Source organism: Rhincodon typus, chromosome 16 (assembly GCF_021869965.1).
Source record: "Rhincodon typus isolate 14 chromosome 16, sRhiTyp1.1, whole genome shotgun sequence".
NCBI lineage: Eukaryota > Metazoa > Chordata > Chondrichthyes > Orectolobiformes > Rhincodontidae > Rhincodon > Rhincodon typus.
This window is the reverse complement of record NC_063347.1, coordinates 4,502,869-4,528,088: the sequence shown is the minus strand read 5'-3', so window position 1 is coordinate 4,528,088 and position 25,220 is coordinate 4,502,869. Positions and strand designations below refer to the sequence as shown.

The following is a 25,220-nucleotide window of genomic DNA, read 5'->3' as shown; positions in this document are numbered from 1 at the left end:
TCCTCAGGACTGCAAGAAGGGTTATATCCGAAACATTGACTGCTCCTTTCCTGCAGATGCTGCCCGGCTTGCTGTGTTCTTCCAGCCTCCTGTTTGATTACCTTAGATTTCAGCATCTGCAGTTTTTTTGTCTTAAGCAATGGTTTGGAGACATGACTTTAAGTCCCATCATGGCAGCAGATGGGTTTTAAATTTGATTAATAAATTTGAAATTAAAAAGTAGTGTCAGTAATGGTGACCATAATAAGCCAATGTCTATTATTGTTAAAAACCTATCCAGTTTACTAATATCCTTTGTGGAAAGAAATCTGACATCTTTACCTGATCTAACCTATATGTGACTCCAAAACCACAGCAATGTGGTTGACTCCTAACTGCTGTCAAAGAACAAGTTGGGATGGGCAACAAATGCTGGCCTTGCCAACTAGCACCCACATTCTGTGTATGAATTTAAAAAAATGTCTCTGGCTGATGCATTTCTACATTACAGCAAAGACTATAATTTACAATGTTTAATTGCCACAAAAAACACTTATTTCAAGTCTCGCTCGACTTCTTGTGCAGATGTAGAAGATGTAAAAAGTGTGAAAATAATGTTTTAAGGAATTTCAAGAATTTGGTGCAAAAGAGGCCCTATTATAGGTCATCCTGTATGTACTAGCTCCCCTACTAGATACATCTATTCATCCTTTCCCTATTTTTTTTCCTCATTTTAAGCATTTGTCCCTTTTGCATGTTGTTTACCATTTTTCTAAGGACCTGTGTGTACTTTTGCCTATTTCAGTAGCGTTGGTGTGTCACAGCCTGTTGATATTTCAAAATCACCCAGTACTGTATCATGTTTGTAATAGCTCTTTCAAAGAGCTGTCTGATTAGTTCCATACACCTGCTCACTTCCTCATAGCTCTGTAGATTTTTCCTATTAAGTATTTATCTGATTTGCCTTTATCGAAATTTATGATTGAATCAGAAAATGCATTCCATTCTCATAACTTGCCATATGAACAGTTTCTCCCTATCTACTCTATCGAAGCTCTCCATAATTCTAAATATCTCCACTTTATTCAACCCTTAACGTTCTCTGCTCTGAGAATAATCCCAGTGTGGTACCAAAGTTGGATCTACTGTAAGATCTAATCTATAATTTTGTAAAGATTTCCCTTTGTATGTTTGTAAATCCTTGAATCACATCAATTTTTAACAGTTTTATCGCATTGACATGCCACCTCCAAACATTTGTGCATATGAACTTCCAGCATCCTCTATTTCTGTGCTCCTCTTTAAAATTGTCCTATTTATTTTATATTGCCTATCATTTTTTCCTTCAAAAATTCATTATTTACACTCCCCACATTAAATTTCACCTGCTGTGTTTGCCCACTGTACCGGTCCTCCTGACATCTATAATCCTCATTAATTACCACATTTGCAAACTCTTAAATTATATCGCCATATACCGGTCCTACAAATTACGTCGGCAACACCGATGCCAGGGGAGCTCCACTATGTGCCGACATTAAGTCTGAAAAATGACTACTCTTGACATTGTCTCTCCATCTTCAAACTTAATTATGCTCCATGCTCTCTCATCCTATGGGATTATACTGTGTTAATGAATCTATTATGTGGCACTTTCATGAAAAAGCCTTTTGAAAGTCCATGTACATGTTTGTTACCTGGTTGGCCTATTTATTTCATTAAATTGAGGTTGTTGGGAATAATTTATCTTTAATAATCTGTGTTGGCTGTTGCTTAATTCCCCAAATCGCAGTTACCAGCTTTAATGGTTACCTGTGTTTCCACAGGCCACTTGGATATTGAAGTTGAAAATGTTGAAGATTTTAAAATCTTAGCAAAACAATGCAAGTTAGAAGAGCTCATCAGTAAATTAGAAAGCAAGCGCAAAGAAGTGGACGAGTTTGGTAAGTTTTTCTAACCTCACTTTCATATCTAACTATATCTTTTTAAAAAGTAAATTGTCATATTTCCCTTGATTATTTCTTTCTCTTCCCTTTTATAGACCCCTGGGTAACCGAATGTGTAAAGACATATATACATGTGTATATAGTACCTTTTACAACCTCAAAGTCCCAGAGTGCTCTCAACCCATTTATTCATTTTTCACTATCTAATGCAAGGAAATGCAGCCCCAGTTTGCGCACAGCAGGATTGTATAAAATTCAGTGACCAGAAGATCTGTTTTAGTGAGCTGGCTTGAGGGATGCAGGTTAGTTGATGAATTATTGACCCAGGACACCACTCGGAATTCTTCTCCTCCTTCTGGCTTGCTGATGCTTACTGTCCGTGTGAGGTGAAAAATAAGATCACTTAAGGTTTTGTTTGAAAAGCTATTTCATGATGTTTGAACCTTTCTCTGTTGTCTGGTCCAGAGTCATTATCTAACTTGTAAAGCACTAAGAAACTTAGGAATGCTGCAGCCACAACATCATGTGGTGACAGGCTTGTTCTCGGTCTCTGGGACTCAGTTTCATTGCTATGGTTAGTGGACAAATTGTTACAACCCAGTTGGGAGGGTGCACTGATTCTCAAACCCTGCAACTCCTGCGGTCACTGCAAAAGTTAATGGTTTCATCAAAAGACGTAAAATCCCCAATTTACCTGTCCATTGGAATCAAATTCAGCATACACTGACCAGTTTCCTGCACTTAAGAATTGGTATTTAGTACAAATAAGTAAATGCTTATCACAAGTGAACAGTTATGAATATTGACATATGGCTGTACCAGTTAGAACTCTAATCCCCTTCTCAAACCTGTACACCAGACAGATCCAGACAAACCTAAACACATTAGTGTTATTGGTGGAAGGGAAACAAACTGGGAAACACAGTTCAATAGCACCAGTTCACAGGGCTCATTGAGATGTTCCTTTTGTCTTGCTAGGACTTTCTGTTCTTCAAACTCCTTTCTCGAGATTCTTTCACTACTTTGCAGAAGGCGTAGGATAATTAATACAATAAATACAAAGTCTCTTAGATACTGGGTAGAAGTGACAGCTTACTGAAACTGGGTGAACAAAGAATCAGTGTAAACAGCACTCATGACAGGGTTCAGTGACTTGTTTTTAAAATGTGCAGCATTTCCTTCCACAGTGCTTGGTTTTAAAACTCACTTGTTCTACTTTAAACTACAAACAGAATTCAGAAAAGACAATAATGTGATTTTTTACGAAGTTGACATGCTTTGCTTATAACGAAAAAGAGGAAAATGATGCTTTAGGTTCATTGAAATCTTATTGTGGATGTTTGTTGCTTGCTGGAACTGCTGCTTCTCCTGGTATTTTATTTTGAGCTGGTCACTATGTAGGGGATGATTAAATGAAAGAGCTGATGGGTATTGAGAGCTGTTCTCTTAACAGATGACAGTTGCTCTCACTGATTTTTGTTTTCAAATGCCCTCTTCTTTTATACCCTTGATGACCTACTAATTTCTTAGGGTAGGACTGGTCCGAGATTGTCAAAACCATCAGATTTAAATTTAATTTGGCTTTGGTATGTATGGCCTGGTTGAAATTAATTGGCGAAATTCAAAAACCAGTTGTCTTGGTAAAAATCCTGCTTTGCCTGCTCACAGGATAGCCTTTTGATACAACGTTTCAATTTCAAGAGCTCTGTGCATCTGCTGCTGCCTGCAGACATTTTTAAAAATCTACTTTTAAAGGGACCAAGCACTCTTTTTCACCCCCACCACATCCTTTTACAAACAAATTCTAACGTCCTGCTTTCTGATCCACAAGTACTATACCAACTTCACAACACCACCTCCCCCCAAGAAAAAATGAACCATCATTATGAAAAGATGACTTCATTTTTGTTTCTCGAAATCTTACCATCATTGTTAACAGATACGTGGGTCATTAATCTAGAGTCTCACATTTCATACTAATTCTATACATACACACGTGTTTGTGTAAAATATATATTATGAACACTACTGTTATTATCTTATATCCACATTTTCCTTTTAAACCCACGATAATGCACCCACAGTAACATTTTCACGACCCGCAACATGTACAGTCTGTAAATAATGCTTGTAACATAAGACTCCAATGCAGTAGTCTGGTGTTCTTGTCTTTAAATCTTTCCAGAAATGTCAAAGGATTGTGATCAGTGTACACAACTGTCTCTGATATAATGTTTACAACATAAACATTAAAATTTTGTAAGGCCAGTACCAAACTCAATAACTTCTTTTCAGTGGTTGAACCTTTTCTCTGGTGACCATTGAGTTTCCTTGAAAAATAACCAATTGGCCTTTTAAGGCCGCAGTTATCCTCCCATAACAACGCAGCTCCAACCCCTATATCGCTTGCGTCGATAGCGACTTTAAAGGGTTTCAAGAATTTTGGTGTGGCTAAAATGAGGTGCAGTGGTTAAAACTGCTTTTAAATTCCCAAATGTCCCCTGTCCATCGAAATTTCGTAGTCTTCTTTAACAAATCAGACAGTGGTGCCACCATGCTACTAAAGTTTGGTACAAACTTCCTGCAGAATCCACTCAGCCCCAAAATCGTAGCACTTCCTTCTTCATAGAACATAGAACATTACAGCGCAGTACAGGCCCTTCGGCCCTCGATGTTGCGCCGACCTGTGAAAACAATCTGAAGCCCATCTAACCTAAACTATTCCATTATCATCCATATGTTTATCCAATGACCATTTAAATGCCCTTAAAGTTGGCGAGTCTACTATTTTTGCAAGCAGGGCATTCCACGCCCTTACTACTCTCTGAGTAAAGAACCTACCTCTGACATCCGTCCTATATCTATCACCCCTCAATTTAAAGCTATGTCCCCTCGTGCTAGCCATCACCATCCGAGGAAAAAGGCTCCCACTGTCCACCCTATCTAATCCTCTGATCATCTTGTATGTCTCTATCAAGTCACCTCTTAACCTTCTTCACTCTAACGAAAACAGCCTCAAGTCCTTAGCCTTTCCTCATAAGACCTTCCCTCCATACCAGGCAACATCCTGGTAAATCTCCTCTGCACCCTTTCCAATGCTTCCACATCCTTCCTATAATGCGGCGACCAGAACTGTACTCAATACTCCAAGTGCAGCCGCACCAGAGTTTTGTACAGCTGCAACATGACCTCATGGCTCCGAAACTCAATCCCTCTACCAATAAAACCTAACATACTGTACGCCTTCTTAACAACGCTATCAACCTGGGTGGCAACTTTCAGTGATCTATGCACATGGACACCGAGATCTCTCTGCTCATCCACACTACCAAGAATCTTACCATTAGTCCAGTACTCTGTATTCCTGTTACTTCAAGGATGGTCTTGGAAATTCCTCATGGCCTTTGTCTTCATGTTCCTTGGTGTCCTCCGTCCATGTCCAATGTGTATCCTAAGAACATCACTTCCGCCTTAGTGAATTCAGTCTTTGCCAAATTTATAACCAAATTTGCCTGCCTTGGTCTCTCAAAGAGCTCTGCCAAATGCACCACGTGATCTTTCCATGAATGACTAAAGATCACCAAGTCATCTATATAAATGGCACAATTAGTCAATTCTGCCACAACTCTGTTCATAAGTCTTGGAAATGTGGCTGGTGTATTCTTCATTCCAAAGGGCATTACTTTAAATTGATACTGACCCATTTGGAGTTACAAACGCAGAAACTTCTTTCGCTCTGTCCGACAAAGGTCCTTGCCTGTAACCACGAAATAAGCCCAACTTTGTGAGGTAAGTGGCTTGTCCAACTTTTTTCACACAGTCCTCCAGCCTTGGAATTGGGTATGAATCTGATTTAGTCACAGCATTGACCTTCTGATAGTCTATGCAGAATCGTTGAGTACCAACAGGTTTGGGAACCAACATGATCGGCAAGCTCCACTCGCTTTGACTCTGCTCAATGACATCTTCTTGGAGCGTCGCTTTCACTTCCTTCTGTACCTGTGCTGTTTTGAGAGGATTAAGCATGTTGGGGTGTTGCTTTATCAGAACTGCATTCCCTACGTCAACCTCATGTACTATGGTATTGGTCCTCCCCAGTCTATTGTACAATGTCCTCATAGTGCTGCAGCAAGCCTTTCAATTCAGTTCTCTGTTCCTGAGACAGCTTACTACCCAATCCCATTCTTTAAGGCCTTCCTCATTATTCAATTTATTCTGAGGCACATGAAAATCCACATCATCTGGATTTGATTCCTTACTGAGTGGCAGTAACTAATACCTGTTCCTCTGGTTCCCTTTCCCATCATAGTAAGATTTCAGCATGATCACACGATATACCTGATAAATTTTTGTTTTATCTGGCATCTTTACCAGATAATTCACCTGACTTAACTTCTTCTCAAGCTGATAGGGACCACTAAACCTTTCTTTGAAGGGATCTCCTACCACTGGTGACAACACCAATACTTTATCCCCATGGGCAAACGTACAAATTTTAGATTTCTTATCTGCTTCTTGCTTCATTATGTGCTGTGCCACCTTCAAATGTTGTCTAGCTAATTCACTTGCTCTGTTTAATCTTTCTCTCACTTCAGATACATAATCCAGCTGTGAGATCTCTGACTTCAGACCTGTCAACTTTACCTTAATTAATTTTAAAGGCCCTCTTGCGTCATGTCTGAATATCAATTCAAATGGAGTAAACGAAGTTGATTCATTTGGAGCATTTCTAATTGCAAATAATATAAATGGGATACCCTTATCCCATTGATTTGGGTAATCCTGGCAATCAGCCCTCAGCATGGTGTTTAGGGTCTGATGTCACCTTTCCAATGCTCCCTGGGATTCAGGATGGTACGCACTTGATTTAAAGTGTTGGATGCCTAAATTATCCATGACCTTGTTAAATAGTTTGGCAGTAAAATTGGACCCTTGGTCTGATTTGAATCTCCCTGGGTAGTCCATAATGGCTAAAGAAAGCAAGCAACTCCTCCACAACCTTTTTTGCCTTGACATTTCGTAATGGAATTCACTCTGGAAACCTGGTAGACACATCCGTTATGATTAGCAAATACTGGTTTCAGGGAGGGGGCCTACACAATCAATTATAACCCGTGTGAAAGGTTCTTCAGATGTAGGAATTGGCATCAAGGATGCAGGTTTTATTGCTGCCTGTGGCTTTCCTACCATTTGACACGTATGACAGGTACGGCAAAATTTAACCAAATCTTTATGGAATCCAAGCCAATAGAAATGCTTCTGTATCTTAGCCCGAGTCTTCCTCACTCCTAGATGACCTCCTACAGGTAATTCATGTGCTACCCACAATGCTTCCTGTCTGTATGTTACCGGCAAAACAATGTGGTGAACTTCCGCCCATTTCTCCTCTGCACGTCTGCCTTAGGATTCTATCTTTAAGGTAATAACCTTCTGGAATACATTCTGATTCCTTTACTGTGTAGGCTTTATGATATAAAGCTTTTATTGTCTCATCTTTTTGTTGTAACTCCATTTCAGAAAAAAACGGCTCTGCCTGATCCTCTACCTGTTTAGGTTTCACTTTACCGTTTCATCAAACAGGGTGTCAGCTAAAGCAGACCTCAACTCCTTTGTCTTTCCATTTGGTTTTTCCCTTCTTGCTTTAACTTATGTCTGCGGGATCTTGTCACCACACAATCTGGAAAAATTCCAGAGTATTTTTCTTTTAACTGCTCAGTTCCCTGGTTTTGTTTCTTCCCTACAATGGGCATCACTCCCACCTTTTGATCTGGCTAGGTTGTTTCCAAGAACAAACTGTATTCCTGGAATAGACACCCTTTCAATCAGACCCACTGTCACTTCCCCAATCTTGATTGGTCTTTCCAGCCTTATCTTACACACAGGAATGCTAAATCTCTCACCATTTATTCCACAGATTATCACTCTCTCGGGTAACGTTTCAGAAGGAGTGCAATTACTTTCATCTCTTACTATTAGCAACTGACCAGCTCCCGTTTCTCTCAATATTTTAACTTCCTTACCTACACCCCCTGTTCTGCCTGAGTAAACCTTACCCACAGAGGTGAAGTCTTTGAAGAGATTGAGCACTGTCTTATTATCCAGTCCGTGACTAGGCTGTGCACTCTCCTGCAGCTCCTTGACTAATCTTGGGATTTCCTTCACTATCTTAAATAATCCCACTGTTTAGCCTCTTTTACCACATCCTTTTCCCTAGTGCCTCTCTTAACCCACCAGCACTCTGACTTTGACTTTGTGTGTCCTTCCTTATTGCAGTGAAAACACCTGAGGTCTATTGCCTCTCTTTCACCCTCTTGGGTTTCTTTTTTCACATGTGGTAAACTGTTCCCAGTGTGATCTACCTTTTGTTTTTCATTGAAGGATCTCCCTTTTTTTCACCCAATTTCTATCCCTCATGGAATGAAATTGCTGTTGGAAGCTCGATTTCGATTTATGTACTAATGTGTATTCATCCGCCATCTTTGCAGCTCTTTTCACTGTTTGAACTTTTTGTTCGTCAACATGAGTTCTTATCACTTCTGGAAGTGAGTTTTTAAACTCCAGCAGAATAATCTCTCTAAGATCCTCATATGTCTTTTCTATCTTTATTGCTCTCACCCATCTATCGATGTTGCTCTGTTTAATTCTTTCAAATTAGACATATGTCTGACCTTGTTCCTTCCTTGTATTTGTGAACCATTGTCTATATGCTTCTGGTACCAATTAGTAAGCACTCAAAATAGCCTGTTTTACCTCTTCTTATTCTCTTGACATCTCAAGTGACAGCGTTGCAAACACCTTGCTAGCCCTACCTACCAACTTAGTCTGAATTAACATTACCCACATTATCTCTGGCCAATTCATTTGATTAGCCAGTTTCTCAAAGGAAATGAAAAAGGCTTCGACATCTTTTTCATCGAATTTTGGTAATGTTTTGACATATTTGTATGTCACCCTAACAAGTCCTTGTCTACGATGGGTCTGCTCATCATCACTGTCCTCCTCAGTAAACCTACCTTCTGCCTTCACTTCCCTCATTTTAAGTTGGTTATCCTGTTTAATTTGCAGCTTCTGAAGTTCAAACTCTCGTTTTCTTTTTGTCTTTCCTGTGCTTGTAACTGTAATTCAAACAATTCCCTTTCATGTTCAGGCTGCTTCAACTGCAATTGAATTCTAGCCATTTCCAAAGATTCTGATGGCCTTTCCAGCGAATTTAAATGTTGGCCTATTGCAGTAATTACCTCTTCTTTTCTCATAGACAAAGGCAACCCCTTATTTGCCAATTCCAGCAGTTTTGCCTTGCTTGCCTGCTCTAAAACCACCAAAACCACTTCTTTAACCCCCAGAAAACTGTTAGTGACTGAAACAGCCGTTACCTTACTTTTGATTTAACCAACCGCAAGCAAGCGAAATTAAACAGATTTCCACTTCTCACCTAAATTTTATTTAAAGATCTAGGACAGTAATCCCCAAGTCTATTAAATCTGTTAGGACCTTTCGTACTGTCTCGTAACCAAATCTGTTCAATTCTGCCCAAATCTGTTCAAATCCTGTGCCAGATTCCAGACTCGAGCCCCCAATCTGCTACTGAGGGGATGGCTAAATGAAGAAAATCCTTGATACTCACTTTATAAACGACAAGGAACAATTTATTTATCTAAGTCTAACAGTGAGCAAATTAACAGAGCTACTAACAAACCGAACAATTCCCCCCTTAACTACTAACTATTCCTGAATAAAGCAAAATTCTAATGGAATGCTGTTCCAATAGATATATGTCCCACTTATGTAAACCAAATTAGTTTTTAATAAAAAGCTTAATCTCGAACTTACAGCCAGGATAAGTCTTCCAGAATGTTCTTTGTCTTCTCTGCTGTCCTCCAGTCAGAAACGCCTTCCTCCATCAAATTCTTGTGTCAGGAATATTAGCTAAGAGTGCCGTAGTACCTTTATTTAGATGGTGCTAATCCTGAGATCTTAGAGATTTCTGTGAGAGCCAGTGATTTTCTCTTTCTTTAAAACTGATGTGTGTTTAGAGTTGTTCTCTTAACAGATGATAGTTGCTCTCACTGATTTTCAAATGCCCTCTTCTTTTATACCCTTGATGACCTATTGATTTCTTACAGTAGGATTGGTCCGAGGTTGTCAAAATCATCATATTTAAATTTGTTTGGGTTAACAGACTTAATATGGTGTAATCGTATGTATGGCCTGGTTTAAATTAATTGGCTAAATTCAAAAACCTGTTGTCTTGGTAAAAATGCTGCTTTGCCTGTTCACAGTATAGCCTTTTGATACAATGCTTCAGTTTCAAGAACACTCTATGTATCTGTTACAGCCAGCAGACATTTTTGTTTCCCCCAAAAAAATCTTTTAAAGGGACTACGCATTCTTCTCCACCCCCCCCAACCCCGCCCCCATCATTTTACAAACAAATTCTAACGTCCTGCCTTCCAATCCACAAGTACTATACCAATATCACAACAGTCACAAATAAATAATGGAACAGTTCTGAACCCAACTCCACAAACAGTGCACAGTGAACATTTGAATAGATTCTGAAAGGTTCTTGGAGTTGTTGCTCTGATGCAGGTTGTAGGAGATGTGGGTGAAAGCTAATTCTTTGAGCAGGATTCTGAGCAGTATTATATTAACATGATTGCTTTTTAAAATTGTTTTTTGTTACGATTACCATGGAGATGAACAACTTTCTTAAAGCATTAAACCTCCACTGATAGTTGAAAGGACGGCACAGCTAGTTTTAAGACTTTTACTGCAGCAGAAGACTGTCATTTGGGAATCCTTTATTCACATGTTCAAAGACATGCTGAGTTTAAGCCCTTTGGAAAATAAAAGTTGCTTGGCCCAAACTGATCGAAAAGCAAGGTTTTCTGACTTGTCCTCAGGTCTGCTTGGCCCTTTGAAAAAGAGATTCATGTTTAGTCTGTTCGGGTATTTTCAGGCCAAGCAAAGTTTTTTTTCCAAAGGGCCTGAACGGTCTTACTGCTTTCATCAGTAGAATTTCACTATGCGTTTAGTTATCAACATTGAAAGTACTATTTCAGCGTACATTTCCAGTGGACATCATGCTGTTTAGTACACTTCACATCGCTTTTTCCTAGCTTGTCCCAGGAGTTAGAAAAGAACAGGTTATTTACCCACTCAGATTTCTATCATTTCTGATTTTGCAAGCTAAAGAAGTGCTTGTTTAAAGCATACAAAAGCCTATTGAATCTGTACAAATTGGTGTCTTTTAATGTCGAAAGAACTGATGACAGTTTAAACCAGCCGTGATTGATAATTGAAGCAGGGAATTTGAAGCAGCTCTTCAGCTAAAGGCAGAAATAGTTTTGAAAATAAAGACACTCCCGACTGATGTAAGTGTATGTGAAGACAGAAAATATTCTACATCCAAAAAACAGTTGGACCTGAGGTTTTCGGATAAAGTATTCCCAACCTGTAAAAGCACAACTGACTGAACACTTGTTGTTGACCACCTACTATTTAAAGTTCAGAACAGAAGTTTCCCTGTTTGCTTTTAGCACAAAACCCACTTCACAGGTATGCTTCACATAGTCTCCTAGGTCCAGTTGAAAGTGGTTTTTGCTTTCCATGGGTTATTTCCATGCTGCTTCTTTCCCAGCTCTGGTAACTTTTAACCATAGAACTTTAATGGTGAAACATTTTCCTGCCAATTCTCCCTTCAGCAGGAAATCTTCCAGCCTAGTTTCAAATTCTCACACATTTGCTTTATCTAATTTGAGTGCGAGCTCTCTTCCACGTTTCTGCATGGTGCACCATTGGAAATGTTTGCTTCTATTTGCTTTCTTTCTCTGGGATCTCGGCAGGCTGCGTGCAAGATTTCTCAGGGTTATCTTAAAACCCTTGTCCCTCACAAAGCCCATCTTCATGGCAACATGAATCATGTTGGCTTGTATCCAGGTAGAATTCCTGATAAGCTTATTTGCAACTCTATCTTGAAAGTAAATAGACAATCAAAAGGATAATTGTTTACAACCATACATTCTCAACGTATTCTTGGAACTTAGAAACTAGCAGTCTGCCCACAGTAAACGCAGATGCTACCGCTGTTGTCTACAAGCATGAATACCTTGTATTGATTCCAGCCAAACCAAGACCTCCCTTAAGCTTTAACAGCCATGTCACACTGACCTATTGTTAAGCAGACTTCTGAATAGTTAATATGACCCCTTTTATTTTATCCTATATCAAAAGTCCCAAAGCAGAATCATCTTATGAACCTTATATTTTTGACCATTTGATTGTGGATTGTAAGCTGTTATGTTTCCTTTTTTTTTAAAACAGTTTCCTCAAAGCCTGGAACCTGGGTGAAAGTATTGACATTAGAACCTGATGAAAACTGCAGGTTGCAGGATGATTTGGCTATACTTGCTGACTGTGCCCTGCCTGCTGAGCTGCGGGTAGGTTTTAAATTTTTAATAATTTAGCGAAAAACAAATTACAAAGAGCCTCGATGTTTTTGAATTGCTTTTTCCTTGGAGAAAAGTTAGAGTGAGGGTTTTAGAGGTGTTCACAACCATGGAAAAATTTTGAAAAACAGGGAGAAACTGGTTCTGATGGCAGGGACATCTGTAACCAGCGACTGCACTTTGAAGGTATTTTACAGAAGAACCAGAGGGTGAGGGGATGAGAATGGTTAGTGGAAGTGTATTCCATAATAATTTTGGAAAGGGAATTGGATAAATATAATGAGAAATTTGCATGGCTATGAGGAAAAGATGGTTATGTATCTAAATGGATGGTTCTTTCAGAGACCTGTTGAGTTGAGTGACCTCTGCCTGTGCACCAATCAAAGAATGAATGATCCATGAGTATACAGGGATGTATGAGTCAAGATTACAATGTGCTCTGCAATATTAATCCAAAAGTGCTATAGCAGAACTTTCTATAATTCAAAAACATAAAAACAAACGCTACTTGAATGCAGACTCCTCTCGTGTTTCTTAACTTCAGAGAATATAGGCCTAAACTACTCAATCTCTCTTCATAAGATGTACCCCACTGGAAACAATCTTGTGAGCCTTCTCTCTAATGCCTCCAATGCTCCTGCATCCCTCAACTAGCTGGGCCAAAACTGCGCACAGTGTTCAAGGTGCAGTCTCACTATTGCCTCGTACAGTTGCAGCAGCATTTCCCTACTTTTATACTCTAGCACTCTGCGTACTTTTAAAAAAAAATCTTTAATATTTGGTATGACTGTGGGAATGAAGGTAAAGGGAAAGTTGCCATAGTCTGACCAGACTGTTGGACTGCTCTCTCATTAGAGAGAGAGAGAGGGAGGGCTGGTGGTTTAACCTGAGGGTCTCCAAGCTTTAGGTGAGCGGAAATGTTGAAAAGGAGAGTACTTCACGATAACCTCAATCAGTGCAGGAATGAAACTGCATTGCAAACCAGCTGTCCAGCCAACGAGGCTAACCGACCTCTGGGAACAGCTGAACTCAATTTATGGCATGCTACCCCAGTGGGTTGGAACACAGAGCTGATGATCTATGTACCAGAGTATTAAAAGAGGCGGATATAGACATGTTGGATGCATTGGTGGATATGTTACAAAATTCAATAGAATTTGGAGTGGTGCTTGCAGACTGGAAGGTTGCAAACATGACCCCACTCTTTAAAGAAGAAGGGAGGGATAAGCTGGGAACCGCAGATCTGTCAGCCTGATGGCAGTAGGAGGGAAAATAATAGAAACTGCTATAAAGGGTGTGATGACTGGACACTTAGAAATTATCTGATTGGTGTTATGCACTGGACCAAACCGCCGCAAAATATGCAAATGATAGTCTAGATCCTAACATTTCCTTATATTAAAGGTAAATGTAAGGTGTTGTGTTCCAGATGCAATTCCATTGACCCAGCTACCGGATTTAATGCAAAACACACTATTCATCCACCATAGTTAAAATGCAACAAAAGAAATGAGAAATAGGGGCGGCACGGTGGCTCAGTGGTTAGCACTGCTGCCTCACAGCACCAGGAACCCGGGTTCGATTCCACCCTCGGGCAACTGTCTGTGTGGAGTTTGCGCATTCTCCCCGTGTCTGTGTGGGTTTCTTCCCACAGTCCAAAGATGTGCAAGTTAGGTGGATTGGCCACGCTAAATTGCCCGTAGTGTTCAGGGGCTCCTAGATTGGGTGGGTTAAAGGGGGATGGGTCTGGGTGGGATGCTCTGAGGGTCGGTGTGGACTCGTTGGGCCGAAGGGCCTGTTTCCACATTGTAGGGATTCTATGAATTGGAATAACTTAACTCTATTGGAAAACTTAACTGAATAATATATAAAGTAATTATTACTAATTAACTGTTCTATATAATAACATCCCATAAACACATTCTTTGGCAAAAGGCAAATTTAGAAAACAGACGTCTCACATGCAACTTCAGTTTTAGGACGAGAATCCCCAGCTTTTGGCTGTAGCGGAGAGAGAGAAAAATAGCTTATGCTACTTTAAGACCCCAACAGCAACTGCAGAAAGCTAATCCTGGTTCTGTGGGAACTTGACCACACCCACTCAGGCTGCTTGTATAGTTGCAACATTTTAGGGAAAAAAAAGCCCTGAGGCTGTTTACTGTAATAGCTCTGGTAGACTGCTCAATACCTCTGCCTTAAAACCTCTCTTCAAAGAAAACCAGGTCAAAATCACCTCTTCAAACCATAGTATCATTACCTTGGGCAGTGTCAACATGGATTTATAAAGGGGAAATTGCATTGGACAAACCTGTTGGAATGTTTTCAGGATGTTACTTGCAGAATAGATAAGAGGGGACCAGTGAAAGTGGTTTGTTTGGATTTTCAGAAGGCTTTTGATAAAGTTTCATGTAGGAAGTTAGTAAACAAAATTAGACCCCATGGGATACGCATAGATTGAAGATTGATTAATGGAAAGAAAACAGAAGGTCATTCTTTGGTTGACAGGCTGAGAGTAGTGGGGACTGCAAGGATTAATGCTTAGGCCCCAGCTTCTCTCAATTAGTTTCAATGATTTGAAAGTGACTATTGAATTGGTCAGAATATTAAGAACAGCAGAGAATGACTGAAAGGTGAATCAGGAAGAAGAATATAGTATGCGAAGAAGTTGGCTAGAAATATAAAGGAGATAGCAAGAGTTTCTACATTATTTACTCTTTTCCTGTTGAAATAAAGTAATTGTTAGTCCTTTAGTTCCCCATCCTCTGACTAATAAGCAATTTAAAATAAATTCACTATTTCCAGGGTCATCACTATAATGGATACAATAAGCATTCCAAATCAGGAGGTGGAAAGGAGAGAGGAACTTAATGAAATTATAAACAGCTGCAGGCTGACAAGTCTCAGAGTTAAGATTGACTTCATTATAGTTTGGTGAAATTAAGATTTTATAACATACTTTAAAAATAGAAATTGCTGGAAAAGCTCAGCAGGGCTGGCACCATCTGTGGAGAGAAGGGTCACTCGACCCAAAACGTTAACTCTGATTTCTCTCCACAGATGCTGTCAGACTTGCTGAGCTTTTCCGGCAATTTCTATTTTTGTTAATGTTACGGGTCCGGTGACGCTGCCAGACCTGCTGAGCTTATCAGCAACTTTGATTTTGTTCCTGATTTACAGGATCTGCAGTTCTTTCGAGTTTTTATAATGTATTTTAATATTGTTTACTGCAAGTTTGTGTTCTTGGAATTCTAAGTTAAACATATGGGTATATCTGTATGTTTGGAATTAACAATTAGCTTTTAAAATCTACAATACCCATAGTTCCAAGTGAGAGAAACCCAGAGCGCTCCAAGAACAATCCAGAGGATTTAGAGAGAAAGCATGCCAGGCTCTGACATTCATTTTGTCTCTGTGCTGAGAAGTCATTTGAGAGAAAAGCATGTAACAAGCTCCAAAATGCTGAGAAGTCTTTATATGAAGAAACCTGCTGAACAATATTTGAAAATAAGTTTAAAGTACTGTAATTAACACTGGATAAGAAACTATTATTAATTCCAGACTGAAATATTTAGGTATAGGTGGTAGAAAAGCAGTGAGGCTTTTTAAAAAAAATTGTAGCTGCGTCAAGGATAGTACAGCACTGGAAGGAATCTATGTCAGGAGCGTAGCAATTAAGAAAGTCTATAGTTCCAGCAGATGAGTTGAAATTTGTATAACTTCAAGCCCATCAAAATATTAAAAAAGGCGGCTTTTATCCGCCTGAACCCTTCCCCCCGCCCCCCCAACACCTTGGAAATGAGCTGAACTGGGACTTCCTAGTAGTGAGGCACTTGATGTTTTTAGAATTGCAACAATGTAAGCTGTATTATTCAGTGTACAGTAATTCCGAAACACGGCTTAGTTCGTGTTGTGGTGTAGAATGGTTAACTCTTCATGGTAAGAGAAGCCTTCCTTGCAAAATGTGCCATGCCTGCTTTATTATTGTATTTCCCTGAATGAAAAATAACGTCAGCTTTATTGCTTCTCTAGTAATGAATTGATGTTGATCTTTTTCTGTCTCAGGTTGGTTTTGGTGAACTGCCTTTTGACAGCACTGATAACTTTAGCAGTTATCCTGATTTGAGTTTCCGAGTCGAAGGTTACATCTTCCTGTGCCACAAGGTACGCCAAATCTGGAAATGCCTATTAGTAACTAGGTTTAAAATAAAACGTTGTTCTGGCTGGAATTTTTGATTCTTTCCAAAATGTTATTTGAAATTACTTCTGGTGTAAGTCCGAAATACTTATTTTAGCATGTAGTGTGTCACACATAACTATGTTTATTTCTGTACTGAGTTTTAAAAAGAAGAATGTAAAGCAAGCTATGAGCTGATGTTTTTCGTGTAGGTTTTCTAATCTCACACAACATTATAGTTTTGAAGTCCCCTCTGAACGCATTATCTGATGTGCTTTCTTTTCAGCTAAGAGATTTGTGCAATACCAGGGCCTGGTACCTACCGAGTATTCTCCCAGGTGCACCCTGAGCTGAGTGAGATATTCATTTCTGAAATAGAGAGTGGGAAGGCCCATTATTACCTAGACCAAATACCCTCATTTGGTTATAACAGACATGTTCCTTAATGATTCCACTAATTCTCACTCAAGGCCCACAAGGCGTAGGAGGAGAATTGGGCCCTTCAGCTCATTGCAGTTGATTCACCATTCAGTGGGATCATGCTGACTTGATAATCCTCAACTCCACTCTGTTGTCTTTTCCCCTGACCTGTTATTCCCTTACTTATTATGCAAGGCTGAGATAGATTTTTATACTTCATGACTCAGTCACTACACCTCTCTATGGTAAAGAATTCCATAGACTCACTATCCTCTGAAAGAAGTTCCCACTCATTTCTGTAAATGTGCAATCCTTCATTCTGAGACTATGCCTTCTGGTCCTAGTCTCCCGCAAGGGGAAACAACCTTTCTGCATCTACCCTGTCAGATCTCCTAAGAACATTGTATGTATCAATAGGTTGTCTCTCATTCTTACAAATTCCAGTAAGTATAGGTCCAACTTACTCAATCTCTTTGAAAAAGATAGTGCCTCCAAACCTGGGATAAGCCAAATGCATCTTTTCTGGACCGCTTCCAATGCCAATATATCTTTCCTTAGATAAGGAACACCTGTGGCAGGTGGAGACGGAACCAACAAGAAGTAATAATGTGCTGGTCTGTATCCTCACCAATCTGCCTGCTGCAGATATATCTATCCAGTAATAGTAAGAGTGACCACACAGTCCCACCTTCACATTAAGAATACCTTCTGTTGTGTTGTATGGCACTACTACTGTGCTAAATGGGATAGACTTTGAACAGATCTAGCAACTCGGAACAAAAACAGAAATTGCTGGGAAGGCTTAGCAGGTCGGACAGCATTTGTGGAAAGAAATTAGAGTTAACGTTTTGGTTCCAGTGACCCTTCCTCAGACCCCTCAGTTCTGAGGAGCATTCACTGGACCCGAAAAGTTAACTCTGATCTTTCTCCACAGATAGTGCCAGACCTGCTGAGCTTTTCCAGCAATTATTGTTTTCGTTTCTGATTTCCAGCATCCTCTTCTTTCGGTTTTTATCTGGTATCTCGAGACTGGATATCTGTTATGCGCTGTGGGTCATTAGGCACAGCAGAATTGTACCTCCAGCACTATCTGCAACCTCATGGCTCAGCATTTCTTCCACTATACCATTACCATCAGGTCAGGGGAACAGCAATGGCTCGTTGAACAGTGCAGGAGGGCTTATCAAGAACAGCACCTAGCAAACCTAAAAATGAGGTATAAACCTGGTGAGGCTACAAAAAAAAAGCTACTTGTGTGCCAGGTAACACAAGCAGCAAATGTCAGACAACACCAAGTGATTCCACAACCATTGGATCAGATTTAAGTTCCGCCATCCTGCCACATCTGGTCATGGGCAATTAAACAACTCATTGGAAGCGGGGCCTCCTCAAATATCAACAATAATGACCAGCACGTTAGTGCAGCAAGTAAGATTGAAGCATCAGTTGAAGAATCTAACCATTGTCCCTTGACATTCGCTGACATTACCATCACTGAATCCCCCATTATCAATTTCCTGGGAGTTATCATCGACCACAAACTGAACTGTTCTAGCCACATAAAAATACTTTGGCTGCACGAGCAGGTCAGAGGCTAGGAATTTTGCAGTGAGTAACATGCTTCCTGATTCCCCAAAGCCTGTCCACCATCTGCAAGGCACAAACGTGGAGTGTAGAATCCGACCCACTTGCCTGGATGGATGTAGCTCCAACAACACACCAGAAGCTTGACACGAAACAGGATAAAGCAACTACTTCATTGGCATGATATCCGCAAACATTCAGTCCCTTAACTACCAATGCTCTTTAGCAGCAGTGTCTACTATTTACACGATGCTCTACAGAAATTCACCAAGGCTCCTTAGACAGCACTTTCCCAACCCATTCCCACTGCCATCTAGAAGGACAAGAGCTGGAGATACACAGGAACACCTCTACCTTCAAGTTCCCCTCCAAGTCACTCACCATCCTGATTTGGAAAAATGTCGCTGTTTCCTCAGTGTTGCTGGGTCAGAATCCTGGAACTCCCTCCATACCAGCACTATGTGGATAGCAGTGGTTCCAGGAGGCAGCTCACTGTGTCACCACCTCGAGTACAACTCAAGTACATAAGGGATGGACAATAAAATGCTGGCTCAACAGTGACACCCACATTTTTCACATTGGCCATATTTATATTGAAAACTGCTTTTGTGTCACTTTAATCTTGAAATAAATTGAATTTGACTCCATTTTCAGTCTGCTGCTTTCAGTCCTCTCCATTGCCAGTCTCACTGCTATTGCGGTGATTGCTATTTCCCCTGTGGATCTGCGTCCCTTTGCAATTTCAACCTGGGAGAGCATTGGCAGTAGGGAAGCTGGGAAGTCCAGAGCAGGTCTCCAGTGTGACTTCAGTGACAATCAGAGATGGAAACTGCAGCTGAAATGTCATTGCAATTGCCAAAGAGGAGGCTGCCTGGATCCAATGATTTCAGCTTTTGCAAAGATTGCATTGACGGTGACGGCTTCTCTTCCTCCTGCACCCTGTTCCAGACCACTTGAAATCTTCTTGCAGGCTCTCGGTTGAGAACTCCTGCATCAGGCATTTTAACCTCCTGCACTGTTTTCCCCAGTAACACGTAGCGTATGGCAGGTAGGGCAAGGCAGTGGGGATAGTTTTGGTTGCTTCAACAAACAGCTGGCACAAATGTGATGGGAAAAATCACCTTCTCCTGTGTTGGTAACACTACAGCTCTCTGATTGTGTAAGATTGATGTTGATATCTTGTCTTTGTCCTTTGTAGGCATTTTTTTGCAGTCGTAGTGATTATTTTAGAGCCCTGCTGCAGGATCATTTCTCCGAAAGTGAGGAACTTCAGAGTCAACCCAGTATTCCCATGGTGACACTCCACAACGTGACAGAGGACATTTTCATCCGAGTCCTTTACTATATCTACAGTGATGATACTGAGGTAAGATTAGGTACAGAAATCAGCAGAAATGTTTTCTGGTTTTGAGGTCACATGTCTTTATTGGAGGACAACTAATGACAAAGTAAACGAGAAATGCTTTCTCAATATTTTGGAACATCTTGAATCGTAAAATAATTTGCTGAACGATTTGGGAGATTTTTCTAGAGGTGGAAAGTAAGTGATTTTTGGTTGGTTCCTGTAAGGTAATTATTATTTTCCTTTTCTGTTGCAGGAGCTTATTAAATAGGTTAATTCATTTGGTCAGAGGAGTGAAGTTTGTCCTTCACTGAAATCCCTGGCACCTGTAAGATACAAGTGATGGAAATGAGTTTTCAGATTGGATATGATTTTGACCATTCAGCTTTGGTTTGAATTATTATTGTCACATGTACCAAGATACAGTGAAAACTATTGTATTGCATACTAACCTGACAAATCATACCTTACGTAAATACATCAGGGTAATAGAACAGAATGCAGAATATAGTGTTACAACTACGGAGAAGGTGGACGAAAGATCAACTCTAATATATGAGAGGGCCATTCAAAAGTCTGATAACAGCAGGGAAGAAGCTGTTCTGTTGGTACGTGTTTTCAAACTTCTGTATCTTCTGCCCGATGGAAAAGAGTGTAAGAGAGTATAACCGGGATGGGAGAGGTCTTTGATTATGTTGGCCGCTTTCCCGAGGCAGCAGGAAGTGTAGATGAAGTCAGTGGATGGAAGGCTGGTTTTCATGATGGACTCGGTTACATTCACAACTCTTTGTAATTTCTAGCGGTCTTGGGCAGAGCAGTTGCCATGCTATACCATGCCGTGATGCATCCAGAGAGAATACTTTCTATAGTACATCTATAAAAATTGGTAAAAGTCTGCGTGGACATGCCAAATTTCCTTAGTCTTCTGAGGAAGTAGAGGCATTGGAGTGCTTTCCTGACTGTAGCATCGACATGGATGGACCAAGATAGGTTATTGGTGATATCCACTCCTAGGAACTTGAAGCTCTTGACCACCCCAACCTCAGCAAATTGATACAGACACGAGTGTGTCTTCCACTCTGCTTCCTGAAGTCAGTGACCAGCTCCTTCAGTTTGCTGACATTGAGGGAGAGATTGTGGTCTTCACATCATGCTACTAAGCTTTCTATGTCCTCCCTGTACTCTGTTGCATCTCTGGGTTTGGCTCAGTTGCTAACACTTTGTCTGCTTAGTCTGAAGGATGTAGTTACGTATGTATCATGTCCAGGATTTCAGCAAATTATCCAGGCTCAGACTCCTGTGTTGCCTTTTGGATGAAGTATTCGGTTGAATCTCCACTTGCCTGCTCAGATGAAAATGAAAGAGAAGCAGTGTTTAAGAAGACTTGTGCTCCAGAACTTGCTGTTTCTTAGCCAAGCTGTTCCAGTACAGTTACAACAGTGGCATCTACCCAACAATGCGGAAAATTGCCCACATATGTTCTGTACGAATGCAGTAAAACTCCAACCTGGCCAGTTACTGCCCCATCAGTCTACTGTTGATCATCAGTAAAGTAATGGAAGCTGTCATCAACAGTGCTATCAAGCAGCACCTGCTCAGTGATGCCCAGTTTGAAATCTGCCAGGGTCACTCAATTCCTGACCTCATCACAGACTTGGTTCAAACATGGACAAAAGAGCTGAATTCCAGAGGTGAGGTGAAAGTGACAGCCCTTGACGTCAAGGCTGTTTTCGACTGAATGCTGCATCAAGGAACCCGAGCAAAACTGGAATCAATGGGTATCAGAGAGCAAACTCTCCAGTGGTTAGAGTTATACCTTACACAAAGAGAAAGATGGTTGTGGTTGTTGGAGGTCAGTTATCTCAGGTCCAGGACACCTCCAGGAGTTCCTCAGGGTAGTGTCCTAGGTCCAAACATTTTCAGTTGCTTCATCAATGACCTTCCCTCCATCATAAGATCCGAAGTGGGGATGTTCACTGATGACTGCACAATGTTCAGCACCATTCACGACTCCTCAGACACTGAAGCAGTCCATGTCCAAATGCAACAAGATCTGGACAACATCCAGACTTGGGCTGACAAGTAGCAAGTAACAATTGCGTCACACAAATGCCAGGCTATGACCATCACCAATAAGAGACAATTTAACTACCACCCCTTGACATTCAATGGTGTTACCATCACTGAATCACCCACTATCAACATCCTGGGAGTTATATTGATCAGAAACTCAACTAGGCTCACCACATAAACGCTGTGGCTACAAAAGCAGGTCAGGGCCTAGAACTACTGAGGCGAGTAACTCACCTCCTGTCTCCCGAAAGCCTGTCTGTCATCTACAAGGCACAAGTCAGGACTGTGATGGAATACTCTTTACTTGCCTGGATGAGTGCAGCCCCAACAACACTCAAGAGGCTTGACACCATCCAGGACAAAGCAGCCCGCTTGATTGGCACCACATCCACAAGCATCCACTACCCCTGCTCAGTTGCAGTAGTGTGTACTATCTACAAGATGCACTGCAGAAATTCACCAAAGATCTTCAGATAGCACCTTCTAAACCCATGACCACTTCCATCTAGAAGGGCAAAGGCAGCGGATATATGGGAACACTACCACCTTCAAGTTCCCCCTCCAAGCCACTCACCATCCTGACTTGGAAATATATCAGGGTTCCTTCACTGTCGCTGGGTCAAAATCCTAGAATTCCCTCCCTAATAGCATTGTGGGTCAACCCACAACAGGTGGACTGCAGCAATTCAAGAAGACAGTTCACCACCACCTTCTCAAGGGCAACTAGGGACAGGCAATAAATGCTGGCTAGCTAGCGACAACCACATCCCACAAATGAATAAACAAAAAAAAAGCTAGCTCTTACAATGTTTCTGACCAACATCTCTCCCTCAATGAAATAATCAAAACCAGATTAACTAGCAGTACAGTCATTTGCACTTTGTGGGATCTTGCTATGTTTAAATTCGGCTGCTCTGTTTACTTACACAACAGTAAGTACACTTAGTGTTAAAGTGTACTTTTTCAAGGCATTTCATTTTTTGAGAACAATTGATCATTCACTCACTGTCCTCAGATTTCACAACATTTAGGACAACATTATAATTAAAAACTTTTTCGTCGGTTTTGACCTGATTTGGGAATGTCATAGTGGCTACACTGTAGAACATTTGAAAGGAACTGAAAATGGGCAAAAATCAGGGAGAAAGAAGAAAATTGACAGGTTCGTGTCCCTCAGGTAAACAGGTACAGCAAGTTTACTTTTCCACAAAGAAATTATGGTGCTTTCAGGGTGTAGGATTTGAATTTGCCACTAGGTAGCAATATTGTTTTGTGAACTTCAATGCAGATTTCAAAATCTCCCAAGTGAGCTTTCAAACTGCGAACTAGAATATATTGCCTGTTTACAACTATTGACCTGACTTGAGACCCAGTTCTCATTTATTTAGATAGTGTCAGTCACTCTAAGCAAATGATTATCATCAGCAAATCCTTCTTATTAATTTACAGCAGCAAAAGAATGAGATTAACACCTGTAGGAATTAAAATTGCAGACTAAGAATGTCCAATTTCAGATGTACAGATACCATTTTGAAAGTCTGCAGTGATGCGTGTCATAGGGAAAGAAGGAGAAACCCATTCACCCCCTCAAAGCTTGTTCCTGCATTTAATCAGATGGTTGGTGGAATCCTTTTTCCCTGCAATCTTTTTTCCCACCTTTGCTCCATATCCTTCTGTACATTTATCTAGCAAAAATCCTGTTGCTGTCCATTCACCCCAGCACCCGTTTCATATTGGGGAAAGAGAGAATTCTAATTTTCGTGTATGCGTGTGTTGGGAGGAGGGAAGGGGAGGAGGCGAACTTGCCTAATAATTGGCTGAATGTTGGCCACTACTAGAAACGCTATAGGTATATCTGCTTAACTGGGAAAGGTGAGTATTAGAGACTGTGGTGGGTTGGGGTGGAGTGGCATTTAGGAAATAAAACCGGTCATTTTTTGGGTGGGAGACATATCACTTGTTCCATTGGCAGCATATGTGCATGGATAGTTGATGCTCCAAAAAAATGCTTGAAGTACAACACCATCAAGTGGCCTTGTTGCTTGGCACCACCTTCCGCATTCTCACCAAGCATCTTCCAAATCTGTGACCCCTACCACCTGGAAAAACCAAGGTAGTGATGCATGAGAATATCACCACTGCAAGTTTCTGTCCAAGCCTTGTGTGATCCTGACTTGGAATTTATCTCCACTATCACATGGTCAAAATCCTGGAAGTACCTTCCTAAAAGGAAAATGTATCTACACCACGTGACTGCAGCTGTTCACAAAGGCAACTCACCACTACTCTTTCAAGGGCAATTAAGATGGGTAGCAAATGCTGTCCAAACTGGTGATGCCCACAATTCATAAAATAATAAAATAAACACTTTGCAGATGCTACTCCACTTGAGGGAGAGGCTACTGAAGGGACTTTATCTAGAATAGCAATCACCATGTGCATTTTAAAAATGTCAATAAATCTAGGAGGCCGTTGAGTGATGGCCCATTCAAGGTCAAACAGGCCATTGGCTTGGCTTTGAAAACAGCTGCGTTGCTGAGATTCAAACAAGCATATCTTTCTAAACAAAAAAGGATTTTTCAGGCCATGGGTGAATCTGCCAAAGTCAAATGGATTTTGTCTCAGTTGTTACAACTGAAGAACATGTAGTCAACCAGTCTTTTTCTTTTGGTAATGCTTTCAGTTTCATACTGCTTGACATGGGGAAATGAGCTTGTAATCTCTGGCTTTCTACTTTAGGCATATATTCTACACTACCACACCCTTAGTAAAAGCAAAGATGCATTCCATTCAACATAATGATGTAAGGTCCACTCTTCAACTACTGTTGGTCCATCTCACCGGGATAGGGTGTTAAAAACCAAGCCCCCTTCCCCCTTTGGAGTCGTCACAAAAATTAAAGATTTTGTAAAGTATACAAAGTTCCCCAATTTCCTTGACTTTCAGACCCAGGTTGATGGAAAGCACAGGTCAGGTTTCTGTACTGAACAAGAATTGCTGTTTATTGCAATTAATTAGACACTAACTACAGGCAAACCATTATAAACTGTCAGCATATAACACTACTAATTAAAACTCTAATCCCCTGGTAAGCTTATCCTACACACACACTGGCGTGCACATTTAAGCTCATGCACATGTACACGTGCACACACGCACAAACAGGGAAAATTAGCCTATTGGTGGAGGGAAAACTGGAAAGCCAGTTCAGTAGTCTTTGTCGAATCAGAGATAGTAGGAACTGCAGATGCTGG

At 40.7% G+C, this 25,220-nt stretch overlaps 1 protein-coding gene across 5 annotated transcripts in view; it reads left to right on the top strand.

The window, feature by feature from the left end:
* Positions 1–25,220, top strand: part of abtb1 (ankyrin repeat and BTB (POZ) domain containing 1) — a 41,131-nt gene that overhangs the window by 6,036 nt on the left and 9,875 nt on the right. For all 5 annotated transcript variants that reach the window (XM_048606456.1, XM_048606454.1, XM_048606457.1 and 2 more), the window contains 4 exons: positions 1,806–1,922; positions 12,249–12,364; positions 16,436–16,534; positions 19,750–19,917. In XM_048606456.1, the coding sequence (XP_048462413.1) occupies positions 1,806–1,922; positions 12,249–12,364; positions 16,436–16,534; positions 19,750–19,917 (500 nt within the window). The remainder of the gene's footprint in view (positions 1–1,805; positions 1,923–12,248; positions 12,365–16,435; positions 16,535–19,749; positions 19,918–25,220) is intronic.